We start from the raw sequence: 27,346 nt of genomic DNA, 5'->3' as shown, positions 1-27,346 counted from the left end.
TAATATCATACCTAAGTTCAGCATCCCTCATAACTTTGGAAAAAAGGGCTATAGGCTGGTCATCACCATTTGTGTTCTTCTATAAAAGTACAACAGCTAAGGTTGTCTCGGATGCAAAATAAAATATGATAAAAGGTGAAGAATAATCAAGGCTAGCTAATGTAGGGGCCTCAAATATAGCCTTTTTGATCTGATCAAAAGCATATCTAGCAAAAACTGTCCATTTCACTTCATTGTTTTTCTTTAGCATATCAATTATATCCTTAACTATCTCTGCATAATTAGGGATGAACCTTCTAAGAAAATTAATCTTTCCAAGGAAGGTTTGTATCTCTTTCTTATTCTTTGGTAGAGATAAGGTCTGAATAGCTGAAACTCTCTTTGGGTCAATTATAACTCCCTCCTTGGAGATTATATACCCTAGTAATTTCCCTTCCTTTACAACAAAGAAAGATTTCTTCGGATTGATGGATATGCCAAATTTCCTGCACCTATCAAAATCCTTTCTCAAGTGTTTTAAATGATTTTCATCAGACTTAGAGAAAAAAGTTAAATCATCTAAATAAATGATAGTAAATTCATATGTTTTACCTGCAAATGCTAGATCCATGGCTCTCTGGAAAGTAGCTCCAGAATTGGTTAACCCAATTGGCATTCTAGCATACATAAATGTACCCCAAGGTGTGGTGAAAGCAGTTTTGTCTTGGTCAGCTTGACTTACCATGATCTGGTTGTAACCAGAAAATTCATCTAGCATAAAGATCCTATTTGCACCTAAAACTTTCTGAAGTAGATAATCCATTTTGGGCAATGGATAGTTATTCTTTAAACATGATTTGTTCAGATTTCGGAAGTCTACACATAGCCTAATATCACCATTTTTCTTTCTAACGGGAACTAGGTTGGCTACCCAATTAGAATACCTTAAAGGTACTATGATATGAGCGTCAAGTAGCTTTTTAAGTTCTTTCTCAATGGTTGGAAGTAGTATGGGATTGATTCTTCTTAGTTTTTGTTGAAAGGGTTTTGCCTCTGGTTTCAAAGCAATTTTATGCTCAATCAAAGATGTATCATAAGTTTTTAACTCATTATAAGACTAGGCAAAAACATCTTTGTAATTTTTAAGGAGATTCAAGTATTTGATTTTTACATCCAAAGGCAAGGTTGATGACAATTTAATATTTCTCACATCATCCAAAGTCCCAATATTGCATTCTTCGATTTCTTCTTCAGGTGAGTTAAACAAGGGGTTTTTAGAGACATCATTATTATCAAATAGTTTTTCCAATGGAACTAATCCTTTAGGAATAAAATTATTAGATAATTGGATGATATCATGATCAAGAATTTTAGGACTGAATGAAGTTTCTGGATTTAGATGATTTGATTCTTGAACATCATTTTGATCTTCTTCAATTTTCATATTTGAGAATTCATCAATGACTTAAAGGAAAGATTTTAATTGTTCGTCATCTTCAAAAATCTGCTAGTGTTTAAGGTTATTAGGAATTGATGGTCTATACTTGACTTGAATTTGGTATTCTAAAAGCACTGGCTCATGGATTTTAAAAGAGCTTTCCAAGACAGCTAGTGAGTCAGCATGCATATTTTCATCTCTAGGAATAGTAGTTATGTTAAATCCTTGGAAGAAATTTTCAATTGTGTCCCAAGCTTCATTTCTATAGGACCTAAGCCTTGGGTGTTTCGTTTGACACAAATTTCTAACATGGTTCACTATAAGCTCATAATCGGAAAAGACACTCAAGTTTTGAACCTTTAAACTCCTGGTTCACTATAAGCTCATAATCATAAAAGGCACTCAAGTTTTGAACCTTTAAACTCCTAGCTTGCTCAAGACCAAGAAGAAAAGCCTCATACTCATCGACATTATTAGTGACCTCAAATTCAAGTTTACATGACTGAGTTATGTTTTCTTTATTTGGTGAAATTAAAACAATTACTGCTCCTACTCCTTTTGAGCGAGTGTCATCAAAATAAAGTTTTCAGATATCTGATTCTACAACTTTAGGTTCGGAAACTATATTTTCAATGGCAAGTTGAGTGTTTGATGAATTCTTTGAAGATAAATGAAAGAATCCAAAATCCTAATCTACTGCATAGATAAGGTGGTTTTTTGCTTGATCAGACCTACAAACAGTATGAAGGAATCTAACTTCCCTATATAACCTTAAATTTTCACCTCCATAGACTAGAATAGTAGCAAAAGACATGTCCATCTGAAGTGATCCTCCAAGTTTAGCACAACATGATCTAGATAGAAGCATGCCAAACTTGGTAGGAATATCAGTGACAACTATGTCTAAAATTATACTCTTGACAGGTATTTGAGCTAAGGTCACAACTAGGTCTTTGATAATCTTAGGCATGGTACATTCTTTGAATCAAATGTATAAATATCATGATAAGAATGAGTAACTTGTAGCTGAAGCTGGTCCATAATTACCTTTGGCATAAGGTTATGAGAAGCTCCAGAATACACCATGCAGTATATACAAAAGAAATTCATGAGCTTTTAAAGTTACATAAAATGGTGGAACAATTTCATCAATCATATCATAACCTGGGCCAAACACTACTGAGGGATTTTCATCTTGGAAACTTATAACATCTCCCTCGTCTACACTAGAGGACTGTATCCATTTAGACACTTGATTTTTATAAACAGGTTTTTTGAAAAGTTTAGCTAAAGGTATAGGAATCTTCACCCTTTCCAATTCCTTTTCAATATTAAAAGCTGTCAAAATGGTCTTGTCAGATGAAAAGGTTTCAGTGGATGACTTTGTAGTCTGAGGTGTTGGAGTTTGTGTTTGAATGGATTTTATTGCAGGTTCAATTATAGTGGTAGATTTTTAAGGTCTATCAGGACCTGATCTTGGTCTTAGATCATACCTCTTATTCAATTCTGCAATCAAAAATTCAGAGAATCCTAGGTATTTTGAAAGTTGAGAATCTCCTTGTTCTTGTTCAAAACACTAAGGTGAAGATGAAGGAACTATTTCCATTTGTATTGTTGAAGAATCAATATTATTGATATCTTTAGTAATTAAAGGGCATATATCCTGTGGATGTTGATCATCCATCAACAAAGGTGGTTGAATGTTTTGATCAAAACCTGGTCTCTGAATAATTTTCATTTGAGGAGTTCTTCATAATTGAGTTTGAGCTTGAGGTCTAACAACAATTTGTTGAGCATTTCAAGGTTGTGTTTCAATTTTAGAAATCCTATTAGAAAGGTTTCTACGTAAATATGTAATTTCATCAATCTTCTGATCTTCAAGTTTATATTTGGAAGAAGATGAGTCATCAACCCTAGCTTTTAGCTTTCTTTCTTCTTTTTCTGCTTTAGCTTTAAGTTTGATAGAAGCTAACCTATTAGATTCTACCTCTATAGAATTTTATGCATGTCTTCTAATGTATTAGAAACCCTTTCCCTTAGCATGACTGCAAAGTCATCTTCAAATGCTTTGGAAAATTTGACCTTTGCAGCTGCTACTGGTGGTTTACAATTAGAAGGCATTTTATGATAGTGATTATTAAATCTTTTGATGAATTCAGCAACTGGTTCACTAGGGTTTCTCTTCAATTCTTCAAATTAAGTGAGAAAGTAAACAAGATCTTTCTTTACCCCCCATCGGTTTTTGAAGATAGTTATGAGCCCATTCCATGTTTTAATAGAGTCAGCTCTAAGTTGTCTAAACCAGATCCTAACATTTCTTTCTAAATATTATACAAATTGTTGGGTGTGGAGCCTGATTATCTTTTGTATTCAAAGGTATCGCCGCATTGGACCCCAGTTTTCCGCCCGTAAAATATTCGCTGTAGGGGGGGTCCAGGGGGGGCGGCTATGACCTTTGGGGAGCCCCCCCCCTGCGGGGGTTTTCGGGGGCAACACCCCCGAAGCTAAGAATAGATGTAAAATTGCCTTGTAAAAGTACAGTAATTTCTAGTCAATCTAGGTCGTTCATTAAGCGGAGATCTGACGGTAGAAGTTATGTTTAGTTTAGGGCTTTTTACCCTAGAAGGCAACCTCTCACTATGTATGAGGGAATTGTATTGCATCTATGTAGTTATGTATTCTGAGTGAGAAATAGAGAGGAGATTGAGAGCAAAGAGAGTGTTACAGCGGATCTGTTGTAGGTTGTATCTCTTCATTTTGCTGGATAATAGAAAGGAAGGACTGGTTGTTCGAGGTGGACGTAGCCCAAACTGGGTGAACCACGTATATCTGTGTCTCTCTGGTTTTATGTGTTTTCTGTGTTTATATTTATGAAATATTCTATGTGTTCCATTGCTCTGTAATATATAATTTTCTAACACAAATAATCTTATATAAACATCTTCCTGCTCTATGTTCATATTGTCAGCAAAATCTAGGAAAGATAATACATGATCCTGTGTTGAGGGACCTATTTCTCCATTAAATCTTGGTAGATGTTTTAGATATCCATCAGGAAAATTTCCCAAGTTTGCAAAGAGAACTAGAGCAACATACCTTGCTTGCACAATAGGTCGAAAGGCCATAACAATAGGAGGAGTACGGGGTGACTAAGTGGATGATGATGAGGAAGAGGAGGATGATGAAGATGAAGATGAAGGAGATGAAGATGAATCGATAGGGGTATTAGTATGTGGAGGAGAGAAAGAGGGAGGAGACCTCTTTGAGGATTTCAAAGGGGTTTTAATAACCAACTTCTGAAATCCTGGTGGAAAGTCTTCCTTATTATCAAACAAAGGATTTGAATAGACAGAAAATGTCTCTTCAAGATTAGTAGAGGTTGATGGAATAGAATAAGGAGTTGGAGTAATGAAATCTTGAGGCTTGAATTCAGGTAAATGTAAACCCAATTCTTCCTCAGATGAAGGTGATTTGATAAGAATGGATGGGACTTGATATGACTTAAGCGACTGTTTTAAAAAGGCTGATGGAAGATCTACTCCTCTAGAATGGAGCTAAGAAACCCTAGGAGGTAGTTCAGTCCAATCAGGATGGGATGGTTCAGATGAAAAAGGATCTACAAATGAGATGTCTTCAGGGTGTAAGGTTTAAGAAGAAGAAGGGTTTCTATGTCTTCTCCTTGAAGATACTTCCCTAATAAGTCTTTATGGGTTTGGTAGAGGGTTAACAATCTCATAATCATAATGTGATCTAGTATTCTTAAAAGGAGCCAGCTTGAACCAGTGGAAAATTTAGCTTTCAATCCTTCGCTCCCTGGCAACGGCGCCAACCTGATGTTGTCCTTTGAGATAACCTAAGGTAAATTAGTTATGCCAAAGCATCTATAATGTTTTTTTGTTTTAAATGATTGGATAACCAGTGAACTGTTTATAAACATGTGCTTTAAACTTAGATGGATTCTTACTAAAATAAAAGGTTGTTCTTTACATCCACCTGGTTATTTTGATTTTAGTGGAACGAATAAGTAGAATATGGAGAAGTATATTTGATTTAATATTCAGACTGAGTAATTAACCATATATAAGCAGAAAATAAGAAAACAGTGTTTTCTTAATCAACAAAATATAAACAGACTATCACAGAGATCTAGTGCAATTTATACTCAAAGAGGAATTTACAGTAACAAATAGTTTTGTAAATTTATCTCTTATTTAAATTACAATTTCACTGAGGATCTAAAATGAAACTAAAATTCAATTAAATTTTAAATCGGATAACTACAAAAGACATGATTTATATGAAGAATACATAATGAATAAATAAGATGAAATACAACTCACTGAGAGACATACCATATGAGGCAAATCCAGAATATTTTGTTATCTCAAAAATGCTCAAGCTTAGTACAAATCTGCTTAATAACTTGTTCAAGGGTTCAACCTTGAATACTTCGACAGAATGAAGTATTTAAACAAAATTTACAAAAATATTACAATTAATGCCTGAGTGACACATAATTCTATTATTAACTTAGAACTAATAGAAAAGAAATAATGCGATCAGAGGGAATGCATTTGTTGAAGTGATCTGAACATCTGGCCCTGCTTTGGAGGAGAACAGTTGCTAAGTGGCCACTATTTGGGTGTTGCGCTGGTGAAGCTGACATGTCTTTTTAATCCTATAATTTAAACAACTTTTCCCACCGCTCTTCTTCTAGAATAGTAATCTTTGTCACCTTGCGGTAGATCTCATCTACCTCAGTATACCAAGAAAAAGTGGGTTTTACTACAAAAATGTGTTTTATCTCGTGTTGGATAAAACTTATGTTGCTGATAGCTTCGTAAAACGCTCTCCCTGTCATAGAACCTTTGATGTTGGAAGACTTAGTTGTATCCTTGGCAATGTCCTGAAGCTTCTTCATGTAGTCTTCCCTGGTCATTAATTTTTCATTGATTACAAATAAGGAAGGCAAACCTTTCTTGTTCAATGCATCTATTCTAGTGAAAAACATGTTAACTGCTACCTCCAAAGTGTGACACTTCTCTGTCAATTGTACAACCAAGTTATTCTTTGTTAGAACTTTCTTTACTTCCAGGATGGTTTCTGTTCTGTCATCTACTCCCAAATCATCCAGCTCATATCTATTTTTGGAATTGAGGAACTTTATTATGTTGTTGGATGTAGCAGACATTTCTCCCAATTGAGCATTGATAGTGGAAATAGTTTGCTTAGATTTCTCCATCAATTCCTTCTGCTCGAAAATAATATGTATACATGGCCATATTTCATCTATTTCTTCAATGATATTGTTCCATGTGATTTCTTTAACATGGGCCAGTGTGTAGCCAATAGAAGACTCAGCTGCTAACTTCTTCCATGCCTCTATCTAATTTTGAGCTCTCTATAGCTCTGCTGCATGAAAAGTTTCAGTCTTCGTTTGATGATCCTGTAGAAGTTTGACTTGATCTTGCAACTTTTTGATCTCTTCAGTCTGGAGAGACATGTTTTGTATTGCATTTGCCAACTGATATACAACATATCCTGTACTTGTTGTAGAAGATATGGTTGTAGGAATGGTTGTGATAGGGAGTGCTTCCAAAGGGACAACAACCATTTTGGCAGTTTTCTCCTTTTCTTTAATCAACTTTTCCATTTATGTCTCCATTTGCTTCAACTGTGCACTCTGCTCCATGATGAGCTTCATCATATTTGCCTTTTGTGTCTTTGTTTCTTCAATATCCTTGGCCAGAGGATCTTTGTTATGAAACCAGCTCAAGAAAAAGATAGGAAAGATAGATCAACGCCTTAGAATTCAGCCTCTTCGAGGGGGCAACCTCCTTTACATTACATAAATGAACAATTCTTGGATGATTCAAATGAAAAAACCTCCTTTCTATATATAGGAGTATAAGGAGTCACAATATAACCCAGCCGACCTAACAATAATAATATAAAGCCACAAAAATAACAATAGAGGGATTCTATGGGGCACAGTAATAACGATATGGGGATAATAGGGGCACAACAATATTAATAAGGGGTACAACTACAATAGTAATGGGGTAATCACTAGTATTATAGGGACCCAACATGCCCATCTCCTTCAAAAAAGTGTTGTCCTCAACACTTGAGAAGTTCTAGATGCTTCTGTATAAAATTCTCATCCTCCCATGTGGAATCTTCAGCGGATAAGTTCTTCCACTTGATAAGATACTCCGAAATTGATCGATTTCATAGTTGTCGAGTTCTTGTTTCTGTGACTACTTCCGGTTCCAATATAATTTTTCCTTCCTCGTCAAGTTCTGGCAATATTGTTTGAACTGGGAGCTTGTTGCCTATAACCTTATTTAAACATGAAACATGGAAAACTGGGTGCAATCGAGAAGCTGCAAGAAGCTCCAATTTGTATGCCATAGTACCAATATTTTGCAACACCTTGTATGGACCATAATACTTTGGTGATAATTCATTATCCTTCTTAGCTTGCTTGCGGGACATTTGCTTATATGGTTGTAGCCGTAGGAATACCCAATCACCTACATCAAAACTTCTTTCGCTACGATGTTGATCTGCCTGTTGTTTCATTCTATTCTGTGCCAACACGAGGTTATCCTTTAAGAGTTGGAGGACTTGTTGTTGATGTTCGATGTGATGTTCCACTGCTTGAACCTTAGAATTTTCTCTTAAATATGATGTGATGGATGGTGGCTGATACCCATAAAGTGCCATAAATGGGGTCATTTTTGTTGTTGTATGGAAGGAAGTGTTATACCACCATTCAGCCAGAGGCAACCATTTGACCCATTGTGTCTGTTTATCAGATACAAAGCAACGAAGATATCCTTCCAAACATTTGTTTACTATCTCAGTTTGCCCATCAGATTGAGGATGATAAGATGAGCTATGAGCTAACTGAGTACCAAGACAAGAAAATAATTTTGTCCAAAAATTTCTAGTGAAAATGGGATCTCTGTCACTTACAATAATCTTTGGTTTTCCATGTAGTTTTTGAATTGTTTCCATAAATGCAGTAGAAACTGTACTGGTTTTAAATGGATGTGATAATGCACAAAAGTGTGCATACTTGGTAAGTCTGTCAACTACCACCATGATGACACTTTTTCCCTCAGACTTGGGTAAACCTGTGATAAAATCCATTGAAACCTCCTCCCAACGTTGGCTTGGAATGGATAAAGGTTGTAATAGACCCGATGTCTTAATTGTTTCAACTTTATTTTGTTGGCAAACCAAACATTCTGCCACAAAATTTTGAATATCCGATTTAAGGCCATCCCAAAAAAATTCCTTCTTAACCCTGTGGTAAGTTTTTAAAAATCCTGAGTGCCCTCCTAGGGGAGAAGTGTGCAATTCCATAAGAATATTTTGTTTTAGCTGGGAATTCTTACAGAGGTATAAGCGATCTTTGTACCATAACGAATCATTTTTCCAGCTAAATGTATCAGACATACTGGAATCTTGTTGTAACTTTCGAATAAGTGCCCACACTTCTTCGTCATTCTTCCATTCCTCCCTTGCTTCGTTTATCCAATCTGGTTGGATAATAGAAATGGCACACAACAATGCTTCCACATCCTCATCCTTTCTTGAGAGTGCATCTGCCACCACATTTTGCTTCCCTTTTTTGTAGATGATTTCAAAGTCATAACCCAACATCTTTGTGACCCACTTTTGTTGCTCTTCAGAGGATAATCTTTGTTCTAAAAAGTATTTAAGGCTATCATGATCCGTTTTTACCTTGAAGTGTCTTCCCATTAGGTAGGGTCGCCATTTCTTAAGTGCATGGAGTATTGCCAACATTTCCTTCTCATAAATAGCTTTGTGCAAAAACTTTCCCTTGATTGGACGACTTTCAAAAGCAATGGGTCTTTCATCTTGCATTAAAACAGCACCAATTCCATTTCCTGAAGCATCACATTCCACAATAAAGGTTTTTGTGAAGTCCAGTGTAGCTAAGACCGGTGCTTGGCACATTGCCTCTTTAAGATGTTCGAAGGCCTTTGTTGCTTCTAGAGTCCATGAAAATGCATCTTTCTTCAATAATGTTGTTAGAGGTGCTGCTATTCTCCCATAATTCTTAACAAACTTGCGATAATACCCTGTCAACCCAAGAAATCCTCGCAGATGCTTTATGGATGTGGGAATTTTCCATTCCTTAATGGCTTTAATTTTGCTAGGGTCTACCTTAACTCCTTCATGAGATACAATATGACCCAGATATTCCACCTCTTGTACTCCAAAGAAACATTTGGATCTTTTTGCATATAATTGTTTCTCCTCCAATAGTTGTAGCACCCTGTCAACATGTTCAACATGATCCTTCCAAGACTTGCTGTAGATTAGTATATCATCAAAAAATACTAACACAAATTTTCTAAGGAATGGTTTGAAAATTGAATTCATCAAACCTTGAAATGTTGAAGGTGCATTGGTAAGGCCAAAAGGCATGACCAAAAATTCATAATGACCCTCATGAGTTCTAAATGATGTTTTCGAAATGTCTTTAGTCTTCATTCTGATTTGATGATATCCTGAACGAAGATCCAACTTGGTGAAGTAAATTGATCCATGCAATTCATCCAGTAATTCATCAATGACAGGAATGGGGAACTTATCTTTAATAGTGAGCTTGTTGAGCTCCCTATAATCTGGACACATGCGCCATGATCCATCCTTCTTGTGCACCAATACTACTGGAGCAGAGAAAGAACTTTGACTCGGTTGAATTATACCAGCCTCTAGCATTTCTGCAACCATATGTTCAATTTCACTCTTTTGGGCATAGGGATATCTGTACGGCCTGATGTTTGGAGGAACACTTCCTGGAATCAGATGAATAGCATGATCATGATCACGAATAGGTGGGAGACCTTTGGGAGTCTCAAATACCTTGGAATGATTGTCCAAGACTTTTTGGAGATCTGGAGAAATAGATGATTCCAATGTGGAAACATCTAGTGAACATAATTGTGCAATTACACCTCTTTGTTCCTTTTTAGAAGCTTTGTCATACCATTAGAGCTGATTATCTTTCCCGGTTTCCCTGCAATACCCCTTAATTCAACTTCCTTTCCTTCCACAGAAAATTTCATGAAAAGTTCTTGAAAATTAAAAGCTATTGTACCCAAGGATTGTAGCCATTGGACTCCTAGTACAACATCAACACCTCCCATTGGAATGGAAAGCATTGGGCTAGTCAATACATATTCTCCCATGGATAGCTTGATATTATGGCACTTTCTCGAGAAATTTATTGTTCCTCCATTTGCAACCATCACTTGACACTCTGGTGCTGGATATAAGAATCAATTCAATTCTTTTGCTACCTTACAATGAATAAAATTGTGGGTACTTCCTAAATCAATCAACACTATTACCTTTTTCTTCTTGATTTGTCCTTCTATCTTGATGGTTTGAGGAGTGGTAATTCCCGCCAATGCATTACAAGATATGGTTGGATTCATTTCTTCTTTATCTAGGCTTTGTTCCTAGAGTATATCCTCTTCTTTTGACCTTTCTTGCTCCTTTTCTTCTTCCTCTTCACAATCTATGTAGAATAATTTCTTCTCAGCACACTTATGACCTTTAGTGTATTTGCTATCACAACTGTAACAAAGCCCTTTTGCTCTTTTTTCTTCCAATTGTTGTGGTGTCAACCTTATAGGTTGTGGAAGACTAGGGGCAACAACACTTCCATCTTTATAGTTGTGAGTGGTATGCTTCCTGGTTGCCATAATTTTGCTTTCCATTTTTCTTGCTAACCTGAATGCCTTCTCTAATGAATCAGGTTCCCAAAGGCGAACATCATGTTGGATATTATCCTTTAAATTCCCTATGAACACATCAATCCTATGCTACTCTGGAATATTTTTTACCCTTATGTTCAATTTTTGGAACTCCTCAATGTGCTCCATTACTGAACCCTTTTGTTTGAGACTTATCAATTGGCTAAAAAAAATGTTGCTTTTTGTATCCTCATAATGTGCTGTCAATTCTTCCGTAAAAATTGCCCAAGTGATAATTTGTTTACGAGAGCAAATCCATTGATACCATACAAATTGATTTGGTTCCAAATATAAAGTTTCAATACTTACCTTTTGTGTGTTTTGCACATTATTGAGATCAAAAAATTGCTCCATCTGTAATATCCATGTTGCGGGATCCTTGCCATCAAACTTCCTCATATCGATTTTTGGAATATGGTGGGTCTTCGATCCAACATTAGGGTCTATGGAATCATGATTAACATTTCTTTTGTTCTCATCATGAGTTTCCTTTACTACCCTTTCACCATTAGTGACCATTTCTTGTAGCAACTTATTCATATTTATCTTCAATTCTTCCATGTCTGTCTTCAAATCTGTCTTCCAATCATCCATCTTAGCTTCCATGCCATTCATCTTAGCTTCCACGCCATTTATCTTAGATTCCATGCCATTTATCTTAGCTTCTGTTAGCTTTTGTGAGACTAACATTTGTTGCACTTGGTCTTGTAATTTTGATATATCATGTAGCATTTCTTCCTCTTCTTCATGAGTCATGCTACTGCTTTCAGGTTGCTTACTAGGTGTTTGCATTTTCTTTCCTCTGGGCATCAGTTACCAATAACAATGCTCTACTATGCCCTTTGAATTCCTTCAAAATAATTTTTCAAACCAAGCTTAAGCAAAAATTTTAAAAAATCTACACACCTTTTTTCACTTTGTAGGAGCTCGATATTGCCTCTGATGTATCTTTGTAATTTCTGAACATCCAATTCTAAAATTACGACCTATAGTAGCCCTATGTTTCCTCTTTCCAATGCCACCTGTCTGATCCCAATTGGATTCTCCAAGGAAGAGTTATGTCAAATCTCCCACAGTGACCTGATTATAGACTAGTTCAGTAGAGCGAAATTGTACGACGTGCCACGTATCCCTGTTTCAACCTTTGGCTCTGAAAAAGATATACAAGAAACTATAGTCCGTCCTCTTTCTACAGCTTCTTACGAAATTTCAATCCGATGCTCAGAGAGAAAGTTATGACTATTTCCCCCAGGTCACCTGTTTGGAATGTAATTCAGGAGTCTGCAAAAAGACCAACTTCCTCAGATCATATCTCTGCAAATATAGCGCGAAAAGCTCTAAAATTCGGACCCAAGATTGAGCGCGATGTCTTCTCAAATGGGTTTTTTTTTAGCTTTTGAAACATCACAGAAAAAAGTTTCTAGCGAAAATTCCACGATGACCTAATTGGAGCAGTGAAACCCTAGAATCCAAAGCTCTGATACCAAATGTTATGAAACCAGCTCAAGAAAAAGATAGGAAAGATAGATCAACACCTTAGAATTCAGTATCTTCGAGGGGGAAACATCCTTTACATTACATAAATGAACAATTCTTGGATGATTCAAATGAAAAAACCTCCTTTCTATATATAGGAGTATAAGGAGTCACAATATAACCCAGCCGACCTAACAATAATAATATAGAGCCACAAAAATAACAATAGAGGGATTCTATGGGGCACAGTAATAACAATATGGGGATAATAGGGGCACAGCAATAGTAATAAGGGGTACAACTACAATAGTAATGGGGTAATCACTAGTATTATAGGGACCCAAAAATCTTCTGTAGCTGGTAATTTTAACTGCTTCCTTACTGCTTCTATGTCTAAATTCTTTTTCTTTATAATCTCTTTTGCACCATTGATGTTTGAAGGGTCATAACTCACTTTGATCACCATGTCCTCCAGATTTTTTATCCTAGTGCCTTTGGCAAGTGCAGAGACCTTCTCCATCTTCAGCTACGACTAGAAATTTGCTAATGTAACCTGCAGTTTAGACAAACTCGTAGTAGTGTTAGTGACAGTGGAAAAGATCATTTCTCCAGTCCTCTTGTGCATCTCCGTTTGGTCAATGGGATGTATATCTTTTACATCAAACTCAAATGTTGTCTTCTTGTAGTCTAATGCTGCCTTGGGCTTGGGAACCTGTGCCTGGAGGAATTCCATTTGCATTTTACTTTTTTCTTAATCAAAGGCTAACAGTAGCCTACTTTGAGAACCGGAAGTCTGCTTCTAGAACTGGTTATAGGTATTAATCTTCAAGGCTTCATTCCTTACTTTTATCTCCTTGAAAATGTCCATTATACTTTTCTCTGTCTCCCCTGTAGTAGATGTGATGTTCTGCATAATTTTTTGTTGCTCTTGTGAATTCATGGAGGTAGTGGGAGACAATGTGCTCTGAACACCCACTAATGAAGAAACAAGTGGCTCATTAGTGGTGATAATTTTCTCCTGCTCTGAATCTTTGTTGAGGCTTAGTTTGGAACTAAGCTTGGCCTTCTTTCTATACATAATCTTGAATCCTTCACTGAAAATTTTAGTCCCTGAAGGGGACTCTTCTTCTCTGGTTCTCTTAGTTGTTTTCTCCTGCATGGTAGGAGTCTGTACTGTAGAGGATGATACCAACTACTCTTCTGCCTCTTGTAGGGTATTCTCAACCCATTCTAGTTGGTTTTTGTACTTCTCTATCTCTGGTCTGGTTGTGTGAAAATAAGCAGTAGATTTGGTTTCTACTCTTAATTTAGAAATGATCCCTAATGGATCATATGACCAGGTGAAGCTAAGGCTGAACTGCATTTCCTTTAATAGCTTATCTGCTTCTTCCCCTGTTGCCCTGTTGTTGCAAATGAAAGGCCCAATCTGTGTTTTAATTTTGAACTGGGACTTCTTCTTGGCAGCTACAAAGTGGATTTCATCCATATTGAGCATATGCCTTATGTACTCTAGAGAAAAAAATCCTCATTGGGAGGAATTTAGGCAACTTATAAGGTGCAAGATCACACCCAAATATTCTCAATTCTATATAGATTTGGTAGAGGTACCAATCCCCTCTTTGAACTTGGTTTGATAGCTGCAACACCTTTCTAATTTCCTCATTGATCCTCGATTCTATTCTGTTGCTTAGGAGACTGATTGTTGGATGCACAAACATCTCTATGAACTGTTTATATGTGTATTCCTTTTGTTCCTTCATCACCAGAGTAGTCCAAAAGATGACTGATTGTTGGTTTCCTTTTTCATCCAACTTTTGTAAAGCAAGGTTGATGTTGTCTCCCTAAAAGTATAAGAACATATAAACTAACATAGAGGCATACTTGAATACCTCCTCAATTGGGAATTTGATAAGCTACTGATGAATTGAATCTGCAAGAAATTGGCTAAAGTTAAACATGATGGAGGGCTTAGAATCAGCAGAGAAAATGGACAGAAATCCTATGATGGCCTCATCTACCCACTGATCTGAGTAGTATCCAAGGAGGTAAGACATAAATGTGATAATCTGCTAGTCTCTCTCAGGGAAAATGGAGGAGGGATAGGGAGGATTTTTCTTTGGCAATGAAGCATCTTCTATCAAGAAGAGTTCCAAGGTTTTGGCCCTTTTAGCAAAGTCTAATTTTTGATAAAGTTCAACAAGTGCTTCATAGGAAAAGGGGGTGGAATTCTCTACTGTGGGGGCTTGCATCATCTGGTCTATAGCTTGAGGGGTAATAGTAAACAGAATTTCTCCAGCGGGGGTAATGATGGCCCTTTGCCTTGGCAAATAAGATGCATGACACTTCCTAACAAATTCTGGGGTTTTGTGGGTACAAGGAAAAATATAGTGGGGTAAATTGGACTCCCACAATTGAATGTCATCGGATTTGTCAATGTATTTGTCTTCGAGCCAGCAATACATCTCAAAAAGGTCAAATTCGCAGAGATTTTCATGGATTTTAAGGCCTCTGTCACCGAAAGGGATGTGGTGAAAATCAATGGGAGGATAGATAAGAGAATTGAAAGGTTCTTCTAGTCCTTTTTCCTTTGGAGGCATATTTGGATAGAGCTAAGGACATGAGTGAAAACTGGATTGGAGGCTTCAATACACAAAGAAGAGTCAGGTTTTGGGGGCAAAAACAGAGGTAATAGGTTGGAAACAAGTGATCAGACAGTGTCGCTGGTGGGTGGAAACGTCGGATTTTAGCCCAGCAAACCTGTAACAAAGCAATACAGTGACAGTGCATGAATTCAGTAACCTGTTAACAAGTGAAAGGGAGGTTTATATAACAGTGTGGCTTTTCCGTTGAAGGTGGCGCAGGTCCGTTGGATTAATGGCTAAACCATTTACTGCTTAATGACTTAATTATGGAGGGAGCGGATGTAATTGGTGGAGTTAATGGGCAAATGACGTGGCAGAAGATGAGTGGCGGGAGCGCAATGGGTAGAAGAGTGGTATCAGGAGTGAGGGAAAATTCTTTTCAGAGGGAGCGAGAGCGGTTAGTGGGTTCGCCCGAGGGGGGTCCAAAAAGATATGGTGTTGACACGTAGGGGCGGGCGTGGTTTCGTATACGCCCATTTCGGACCCCCCCCCCGACAGTAAAGTTCGGATGGTGAGGGGGGGCCAAAATACAATGTGGGCAGTCAGATCTTGGGAGATGGACGAATACGGAGTGAGAGGTGGCAGAAAGTTATCGTGATGTGACGGGACACCTGGTGGGGCTGGTGAGAGTTAATTTACCGCATAGTGGGGAATATTTTCAATATATGAGGGGGGTAATAAACTTAGGAATAGGTGATTAATACATCAATGTATGAGTAGAGGGGGGACTTTGGGATTTTTTAAAACTTAGGGATAGGGAATTAATATACCAAAATTAATTGATATATAACTCTTTACAGTAAAACCTTTGCTCCTTTTCCTTTTTCTTCTGCACATGAAAACAATACTTGACTTTTCCCAATGTGGCGCATTTTGACAACCAGCCCGTGCATTTGTAAAAATATGAAATGAAGCCATTCTTTTCTTTTTTCTTCCCTAACATTTTATTTCTCTTTTGCCTTCTTTGTTTACGGTAGCTAACACCAAACATTTTATTGATATGGATGCCTATAAAACATTAAATTGGCCTAACATTTTAACTTTTCTTTCTTTTGCATCCATATCCTAACTTAACATTTTAAAATTATTTTTTGCTAATATACTAACTTATCAAAATCAAATAATGTTACAACACACCCTTGGTGTCCCGAACCTGCATATTCTCATTCATATGTTCGCTTCCCTACACATACCCATTATACATAGGTCTCCTCCCTTGGCATCTAAATATGATTAATAGGTTCACACTCTTCTACCTAATCCTACCAAACCATTTTCCACTAGATCCCTATCATTACTTGTCATCAAACCTTTATTTTTTTATGGCGTCAAACTGCCCAAATTAAACCTCGCTTTTCCTGTGATGTCATATGGAAAATGCTCAATCAATCCCATTTTAAATTAATGTGTTACAAGTCATTTTGTCGCATTCACCCAAATGACCTAGAAACTGGATCAGTCAACATCCTTGACACCTTTTCATTATCCCTCTGCAAAGCCTCAACAATTGATTCTCCAAAAGGTCCAATAATTATGGGTTTATCAGCTTAAAAACTCATTTTTGACCCTAGTGCATCCTGCCTTTGAGTCCACCTGTGATAGTCACATGTTTCATAACTTAGCAATTGTGATGACCAACGCATGTTTCTTTAATTTGTTGGTGCGATGGTTCTAGAATTTCAGGAAAAAAAATATTTACGAAACTTCTCCTTCCAAAATATTCTAAGGTGGTTTTAACCATATACCATGGATAGAGATCTCAAATTCCCATCCTATCCTACTCTAGTGGTCTTATCTCTTATCCCTAAAGCTTATCCTCCCTCATATGTGGATCTCAAGCCGAGATTGGTAAATCCTAAACTACCACTTTTACCCTATAAATTCACTGCCTCCCATAGAGTTTGGGTTGGATTTTGGAGACTTTTACCTATGCCCTGATGTTGGTTCTTTTTCCTAAGGATCCATTACCATACTTGAGTCGTGATTGAAGGCTTGCCTTGTGGCTAAGGAAGGACAAGTTTGGTGGGAGATCATACATTGTCAAGAACTTTAAAAAGGGTTGTAACCTTCTCCTACATTTCATTAATACAAGAAGCTTTGCTTTCCTATGCTTTGTGTCTATTTTATGCATATTTATTTCAATGCCCACTTGACTCATTGAATAGAGATATTATTTTATGCAATGGATGTCTTGTAGCTCTCTTATTTGTTCTGATTGTCTTGCAAGTTCCATTAATAGTAATTGGAGTTGGACCCAAAGTCTACAAACGAAGAGTTGAGGAGTACTAGCTTTGGACTTCAGGTAGGATTTTCCTCCATTTATTAATTTCTCTAAGGAAAACATTTCCCTTTTTGTTTTTATTTGTTTCTAGGTTAGACACTAGATCTAGGGGATTCACTTCTATCCATAAAACAACTTAGTGACTCTGCTAGGGAACGATATGTTCCTTTAGTGGCTTCCTTAGTTTATCCATTTTTAGACATTTGAATCTTACTTAAATTCACTTGTTTACAGAGTAATTAGTCTTGGGAAAGCATTAGTCTAATCTTGGTAGGATTTTTGTTTTTCCTTTTGAACAAAAGTAGCCCGAACACACTTTTTGGTCTAAGACAAAGTGACCCAGCGCACCTGTCTCTCTCTGCAAGTGTGATGCATCACATTGGTGTCTATTTCTAGCCTATGATGGTTCCTATAGGATGCAAAAATTTCATTTCTATGCCTTGCTCTCAGTTTTGATTTTGTCCACTAAATTTTTCTGAGCCTCTGTAATAGTCATTGTCTTTGCAAAAGCCATCAATGTGTTTACATTTGTGTTGATTACCTTTTGATAAGGATTTGTTTGGTTTTTCTTCCTTCTTGTCAATTAGGGTTTGTAAGCACTTAGCTTGATTATTGATTGAATGAAAAGGATTTTCATATTATAGTTATATTTTGTGTGGGTTATTTTGGTCAATGATCTAGCTTCATTTTTGTTTTCATTGCATTTGGAAATTGAAAAGAAAAGAAAAGAAAATCTCCTTTTTGCATTGCATATAGGGTTTTTTTGATAGAATTGGAATAGTATAATGAAAGATCTGATTAGGGATTTTTCACTTGCTACATCTTTGAGTGATGCACTATTGTTTGTTTCTTCTTTTCCGTAGATAGATCTTCATTGAAATGAAAGATTTATTTTCATCATGCTAGTTGCATCCTCGGAAGTTCAAGTGAATTCATACCATGAGCCTTGAAATTTAAACTTAATTAAAGATCAAATTTAATTTTTTTCTCAATTATACTAAGGAGCATTTGTAACATTAATGACACACATAGAGGTCTTGGTTGGAGATGTGTTCTAGTGTCGTAAAACGTAGTAGTTGTTGTTATTTGTCTGCAATACATTATGGGGGTATTTTGTATTCCACGTATGTAAGTATATTGGATCGTTCTTCACGTACCTTCGGGTATATCGTATAGCATTCCCCATATGAAAAGTATATCATAATACTTCCTATCGTATAGGACAAATTAGACAACACTACCATGAAATGCACTTCCACGTACCTCCGGGTATATTTTGGAAGTCCCCTATAGGTTTTTATCTTGCCATAGGTAACCGAGTTGACTGTCTTTCTCACTATGATACATTGAACACAACATTCGGGGAGATTGCTTGTATGTACTGTAAATGGTATTCCACAATTCATAGTTGCTTGGTAAACCCTTTTTCCTAGTTACCCATGTTTTATTTTATTTGTGTTGTTAGTTTCTAAAATTGATTAACCCATCGTGGAAGAACACCCTCAACAACATCGACGTTCGCATAGAATGAAAATATTACCTCCAAAGGCAACACTTGGTCATCGTAAGAATAATAAAATACAAACTACCAAAACTGGTACTTCAGAAGCTATCCCTTCTTGCGCTACGTCCGAAATTAACCAACTAGAGTCATCACTTTCCATAAGTACTGAACCTAAAATTACATCCTTACTAGTTGGTGAGTTTGACGCAGTAAAAAATGTAGCCCCTGAAACATTAGAAACTAAGGTCATTGAACCTGAATTCCCGAATTTAGATATTTTACAATCTGAGGAACCTTAGATAACTCAACCAACTACTTTATGAGTATCTTCTTCTCTTCCTTTTACTTTGTCTACACCACAACCTGTATATTTTGGTCCTAACAAAGAACAACTTCCACCTAGTCTTTTGAGTATTGAGGAAATTAGTGAAGAAGAGTCTTGACCTTCAACTCATGTCCATTTAAGAGGGACTCCTCTTTATCAAGACCATCCTTTTCTTACTCCTCCTGCTCAAACACAAGCTCCTTCCTATCATACTCCTCATTTTAATTCACCTTTGAACCTCCCTCGACAAACTCCTTTGAGAAGTTCAACCATGAATGAGTCAACGACAATCTCTCAACCCATGTCTACTATCATGAGTGAGTCAACTGAAGTTACAACCTCTTTTATGTTTGTGACTTCACCGGAAACCCATTTTTATGGTGGTCCATCAGTACCACCTAGCTACCAGTCATTGTCTAGAACCTTTTCTGGTGCGTCGACTAGTCCATGGACTTCTCCCTTATTAGCTTCATTAGGAATATTATCTGGTCCTTATTTGACGAGAACCCCACCATCTATTCCTCCTATTGCACCTCAGTATCCCTTGGAGCAGCAATATGGTGCATTTCTTAGTGGATTGGGACATCTACAACAACCTACTCCATCCTATATTGGGTACCCTCCTCTAGGGGGTCAGTTGCCTCCATATACTCCTTATCCTTTAGTGATGGGGGCAACCTGTTTTTGGAATGTTCCCTTATGTTGATCAAACACTACAAGTTGGTGCTCCGTCCTATTCAAGTCCTCTTCCTACAGGTCCTCCATTTCCAGGGATGGTTGCTAATCCTTGGCATCCTACGTTGCCCGTTCAACTTGGTTTGGTTTTAAATCAAATCTCGATCTTTCAACCTATTATGGTTACGCCCCAACTTCCTAATTGTGAATATGTCCAATCTATACCTCAACCTACCCAAGTTGCACCTCAAGTGAGTCAACCTATTTAGGTTGTATCTCAAATACAACCTACTCCAATGGTATCTAGAATTTCTCAAATTCCATCTACTGAGCCTCTTTAGGGGGCATTAACACTCCACTTCTTGGTCATTCTATACCTCAGATGCAACTAAACCAACTTGTGCATGGCATGAAATAGGTACCAACCAGTCAACCCAATGTTGGAATGATGCAAAATCCATCTAGGCAACCCTTCCAAGGCATTCCACAAATACTTGTTGGTAAATTTACCATTCCGCAAATGCCTTATCAAGGCCAAAATATCCAAACATAGTTTTTCCAACCTTATCAAGGTTTTCATGGAATTAGGCAACCTGGTTATGGTTACCCTCGTTATCAAAATACTCCTCATCCTAGAATGCAAATACCTATTGATAAACCCATTTTGTCATACCCAGGATACCCTCTGTTATCACAAAATCAAGCACTGAAAGGCTGCTGATCAGTTAGACTCTGTGTAACTATTTCAAACCAGACTTTTGACTAAGGCTTAGCCTCCTTAGCCTGAGAGGGCTCTCTCAAAGGGTTATTGATTTTAAATATTGATGAGATGGCTAACTCTTGCAAAGTAAATTTAACACATATGTTGGCTGGACAGACATTACAAGGACTTCCATTGGGCTCATGGAGTTAATCATCATTTCAGCAAACTATAAAACTACTCATTCATAGAAGTCAGGGCATGTAATGTTTAAACACTCAAAACACATCTCATAGAAAACCTCAGCTTACAAATTTCTTGTCAGAGCAGCAAAGTGAATTCTGAGTGATTGTGTATTTATACAACTGTAAAAAACATTAAGGATAAAGCAAAACCACATATCTTGAGCATTAAAACACTGTATGAATCCTGAGAAGACAAGCAGCCAATTGTATTACTGAAACTATTCTTTTCACAAGCCAAAATAGACTATATTTTCTCAAATATCCAACCTCCATTACATCAAAGTTTGATCTATATATAGAGATACACCCTTAACTAATTTTAGCTTCCTCCTCCAGCATGAGGGGAGCTCGATGACTGCTACTAATTACCCCTATCTACCATTTAACTAACTCATTAAATACATTAAGTGTTGAGCTGTAATTACAAAGAGTCCCAACTAAACTAAAACTCTAATTCTATCTTCCTCGTAACATGATTCCTCCTTGCAGCTTTGACACCTGGCTTTCTCTTCGTTCAGCTGAGATGGCATGAGATGGAATAAGATGGGCAATTAATGTCCCATGCTGGCTTTGAATACCGAAGGCTTTGATCTGTTCTGTATTGGCTGAAAATATCCCTAAATTTTCGGTTCTGGTCCCCCATCACCGAGTATGCAGCAGTGGATACTTTAATTCTTTAATAACCCAAGAGAATAGGGTAACACCATGCTCCTGATATGCTGGAGGCTTCCTTGGTAGACAGGTGTGCCAACCAAAACTTTTCGTATGCAGCTCTTCTCCAAACCCTAATCACCGAGAATAAAGTGGCTTTATAACCAAAAATCTTAAACTTAGGTTAAAAGATTTCACCTTTTGTTAAAGGTACACCTGGCAAATGTTGAATGGCTGTAGCAGCTTCCTTTGATCCCTTTCATGTCACTGAGGTGTTCACTTTGCAAATTTCTGATTCTCCCATTAAACTGTTTGCCTGCGTTTTAAAAACAACACCTACAGCAGTTTCGCAGTTTCGTAGCGCACTGCGAAACTGTTTTAAACAATTTCAATTTCCCCTGAGATTTTAACTGCTCTGCCACCTTGCTCACAAATAACTTATCAATGCTCATAACATTCATGCTTGAAATTCTTGCAAATCCTGGAGCGGATGACATTACAGTTAAATGAAATTCATCAGCAGAAAAATCTCTAAACTAATGCATTTCATTCATTGTGCGGACGAGAGAGCTTTCCTAGGAGAAACCTTTTGTCAAATACTACCAGCTATTCAACATTCGATTCTGTGCATTGCCTGCAGATTGGAGGGCAGTAGTCGGTCAACTAAAGTTACACTCGAAACCCTTTAACTTGCTACTTTTAGCAACTGCATTAAGTTCATTCAAAATGTATTCTTTTGCCTTGGGATTTTGGCACAATGCAGTAAAATCTCCAGTTTGTCCATTATCTGTGGCCCAACTTTCAAGTGCTCTTTGATTAGGTATAACAACAGCAACCAGACAAGATTCGAAGCTATTTCCGTAAACCCAAATCGAATCAATAGCAGAACACTGGCCATACACATTCTCGAGATTTTCCACTGCAACATATTCTCCTTGTGAAAGCTTAAATATATTTTTTTTTCTATCAATGATTTTTAGTGCTCCATTCGCCTGCCACTCCCCAATGTCACCTCTCCACGCGGTACTTCTGAAAGTGCATCATATCCCATTTCAGGGACAGACTCAAGGCAGACATCAATATTCGGAACAGGTGGACCAACAGTCCCGATCATTGACATTACATTTTGTAGGGAAACAAAACTTCCTGCACAAGTTTCTGTCAAACCATAGCCCTGTACAACATGGCAACAAGTGACTACTCGTAGAAACTCTGCCACATGTTTTGCAAGTGGAGCTGCTCCTGATATCATTACACGGACACGTCCTCCCAGACCTTGTTTAATCTTGCTGAAGACAACTTTATCAAAAAGTGGAGATGCTTTTTCATGTTTCAACCCTTTGCGCATATTATTAAGCTTGTATTTGTATGCAAATTCAAACACTTTTCTATTCAAAAATCCTCCAGCAGCGATCTTCTGGTTTAAACCTGAATATATGCGATCAAAGACACGTGGGACACCACAGAAGACCGTTGGCTTTAGTTCTGCAATATCCTCCACCAAAAGCTACTCGCTTCTTCTGCATCATTCATGGAAACCTTTATCACACAAATTTCGATTGATCTAATTCGGGAGAATTATCATCCAAAAACATCAAATGAGGAATGGCAGGATGCCAGGTGGATAATGTTTTGAAGTCGAGGGTGAAAATGTAGATCAGTACAAAATGTCGAGGATATAGAAGAAATGTGCTCGGGATCAATAACATTAGTTGAGGCAGGGATAATGTTTGAGTACATAGGACTAGAGTTCAGTTTCTTACTTAAAGATGGTAATGAAAATCGAGAAAAGGGATTTTCTTGGTTAGAATCCACTGGTTCAGGGGAATTGGATGATATTGACTATGGCACGAGACGTTGAAAAGATGAGTTATCCTTAGCAAAGGTTGGACCCTCGGATTTACTGGTATTAGAAGTTTGAAAGGCAATAGTGGTAGAAATAGCTTGGACGCCATGATGAACCAACTTTAGTGCTTCCTTCAGCAGTGAACCGAGCAATCTCGTTCCTCCATTGAATAACAGCTACCATGAGACAAACAACAAGGGTGCCTTTAACCTGAGGTAGTACCTTGCAATCACTAAAACTGTCACCTTCAGATTCAGAACTGATGACAAGCATACACGCAGGAACTTGAGAGCATGCCTCCTGTAAAGTGCATCCACCCCAGAGCTATTTTGCATGACAGCTGCTATGGATTCGAACAAATCCCCAATTTCGTAGCGCAGCCAGTGCAAATTATGAATTATGCGCTACGAAACCACCTAAACATTTTGCGCTGCGAAACTGCTTTGTCCTTAAGCTAGTCTGAGCAATTTTTGCAAACAGAATTTTCAGTGATAACACCCTCCACTGCAGGTTAACCTTTATTCGCAAGGTAAACCTTCCAAAATGGACTTTATCCCGACTCACGAATGACCCTATTTGGCATTCTCCTTGGTCGTCGATTATTCCTACAAAAATTCCGAGTGACATTCTGAAATTCAACGAGATTCCTGGAGAAGATTTGTCCATTCAAGTTAGGACCTATCATTTATGGTGTTCATCCAACTCCTTGAATGATGACTCCATCAGTTTATAGCATTTCCAGAGAACTCTTACTGGTACGACAACTAGCGGTATGTTGAATTTCCACAAGCTTATTTTAACAACTCCAATGCCTTGGCGACCATGTTTCTAGCCCATTTCCAATTACACATCCATTATAAAACTGGAACTGAGATTTTTACCTCCTTGAAACAGTCATATGTTAGTCACATATATGATCATATTCATGACTGGAGACATCGACGTCGATTGGACAAAACTTACATTCCCGATCAGTTATTGGCTGAACGGTTTATCAAATCCCTCTTTCCATCTATAACTGAAGACATTTCCAAAGGCGTATTTGTTACTAAAGAGAAATTCATTTCTCTTGCTCAATGTTTGGATTTGGTATATACACAATTTTGCATGCTCTATAACAATATACCCAATGCTCGGAGACCCCAGTGTATTATTCCACCTGCTCTTCCTCCAAAGGAATCACACGTTGTTGATGTCGAGAATTGGTTCCATTGGTCAGTAGTCAACAAGAAAATATTCTAATCTGCCTAATTTTAAATATGCTCCTGCTACAACCACTCAAATCCCTTCCAATATTTCTCCTATGAGTGCTTCCAAGATAAAAGTTGTTCAATGTGATAAATCAAAATATCAGCAACTCAGAAGTAATAAAAAGGGTAAAGGAAAGAATAAGCAACATAAACCTCCATAGAAAAAGCAAAAGAATCAGTTTCCTGACGAGAAGCGAAAGCCTTGTTATCCATGTCTTATCTATAATGATGAAAATTTCATGAAAGACTGTCCATATCGTGCATAGGTCAATAGGTTTTTGACAGCTACATCTACCTACCCCTTCCATTTTTACAGACCCCTTTCCAAACTAGGAGACAAATACGGTTATTAAAAATTCATATTCCTCTTCCTAGGTAATGATGGTATATGTTGTTAACCATAAGAATGGTGTCATGGTCGCTCCAAGGAATAAGGATTATGGAAACCCAAATCCTTCAACTGGAAATTATGATGATCAACTTTCTAACTCTACTCAACCTACTTCTGGTCCTCTCCATATAAAGAAACCAAAGAAGCTAGTTGTTGAATTGACTATCAAACTGCCTAAAGGGATGACTCATAAGTCAAGATTTAATCCTTGGGTGAGATCTGATCAAAATTACAACATAGTTGAGGATTTAGCTCAAACTCTTTTAGCTATGTCGACACTTAAGGTGTTGCATAGTTTTCATACCCAAAAGAAGTCTTTACTAGTAGGGATCAGAGGATTAGGTCCTTCGAATTCAAATATTGTGGTATTTAATCACGAGAAAGATACTCCAAAACTCCTCCCCAGGCTGACTTTGATGATTCAAGTTTTTATAAATAAAACTATTCACGACACAATTTTAGATGAAGGTGCTTCAACTTGCATCATGTCACTTTCATGTTGGAAATCCATTGGTTCTCCATAGCTTAATCAATCACCATCCACCCTCAAAGATTTTGATGGGAGAGGATTTAAACCTTACGGGATCTTGAATTCATTATAAGTTGAATTAGCTAGCAAAACAACCTTCATAGAGGTCGAAGTCATTGACGGACCTTTAGATTATAACCTCTTATTGGGATAAAAATGGGTGTATACCATGCCAGTCATGGTCTCAACCTATTTTAGGATGATTTTTTCCCTCACTAGGGGGGCATCGTGGCCACCTATCAACTTACCTTTTCTTCCATTGATTCCTAGGTCACTAGTAATATTCCACTTGTAGTTGAATCCTTATAGCCTTATCAACATGCCAGGATAGGATTACTTAAAGATTCATCCTTGATGGGAACTTTTACACTCCCTCATCCTGACATTACAAATCTGGCTTCCTCTATTAATATGATTTCTTCTTCTACTATTCAAATTGATCCATGGATAATACTTGACAGCTCTAATATTGAATATTTTTGTGATAGAATGTCACTCAATCCCATTGAGCTAGGGTATGAAGCCATTTAATCGACCCGTTCGACAAATCCTGATACTGATGCCTTAGTAAATTGGGTTGATCATTCCCAAGATTCAAGTTCTAACCCTTTCAATGGTACATTTTCTACTGATGAGATAACTATGTAGATCATCATGCCAGATGAATCATCACCAGCAGTCTTCATTCCCTGAAATTCTTACAAATAATATAGAAGATTCTCATTCACCCAACATTACTAAGTCATTTCAAGGTTCTTTCTCTATTCACGAGGTGAATTTCAAGAATAATTTAGTTAATATTGAGGAGATTGTACCCCTCGATATTTCTATCAAGCATAGAGTTGTTGAAATGTCCACACTGGTGGATCTTGTTCTCCATATGAGATCAAGATTTTTAAGGACATTTTTCAAGAATTTCATGACATTTTCGCTTGAACATAGAAATATATTTCATGCATAGATCCAAGCATTGTTGTACATGAGATTAAAACTTATCTAGATGCTAAGCCTATTCGTCAATGTTTACGTCTGGTTCACTTGAAGAAAGTTGTTGCCATAAAAGTAGAAGTTGAAAATCTTTTGCATGTTGGTTTTATCTATCTTGTTCCTCTTACTGATTGGGTTTTGAATATTGTTCTCGTTATGAAGAAGCAAGGTAAAATTAAAATATGCGTTGATTATAGGGATATCAGTCGAGCTTGTCTGAAGGATAACTATCTGGCCCCTTTCATCAACCAAATCGTTGACGATTATGCTAGAAGTGAAATCCGTTTGTTTATGAATGGTTTTCCCGACTATAATCAGATCAACATTCTGCTGTCAAACCAGCACAAAAATTCCTTCATTTGTCTGTGGGGGACGTTTCCCTATTGTAAAATTCCTTTTGGTTTAAATAATGATGGCGTAACCTTTCAAAGGGCGATGAATTATCCTTTCCATGATATAAAGCACATAGTACAACCCTATTTGGATGATTTTTCTGCCCACTTCAAACACCATGAGGATCATCCATTGCATCTCAAAGTTATCTTCCTACATTGTCAGCATTATAACATACGACTAAATTTGCACAAGTGTGTGTTTTGTGTCCAATCTGGTCGACTTTTAGGA

General features: G+C 37.3%; 1 protein-coding gene across 1 annotated transcript in view; it reads left to right on the top strand.

Annotated features, from left to right (window-relative positions):
* The window catches only part of LOC149219984 (uncharacterized), a 34,872-nt gene extending 12,337 nt beyond the window's left edge, over nt 1–22,535 (top strand). The window contains exon 3 of the mRNA XM_089386968.1: nt 22,360–22,535. Coding sequence (XP_089243094.1) covers nt 22,360–22,535 — 176 coding nt within the window. The remainder of the gene's footprint in view (nt 1–22,359) is intronic.
* Nucleotides 22,536–27,346: the final 4,811 nt, after the last annotated feature.

This window comes from Pinus tabuliformis, chromosome Q, assembly GCF_031772625.1.
Source record: "Pinus tabuliformis cultivar Carrire ecotype Pingquan chromosome Q, CPIR1, whole genome shotgun sequence".
Classification (NCBI taxonomy): Eukaryota; Viridiplantae; Streptophyta; class Pinopsida; order Pinales; family Pinaceae; genus Pinus; species Pinus tabuliformis.
Note: the sequence above shows the minus strand (reverse complement) of the source record. Positions and strands in the feature narration are given on the sequence as shown.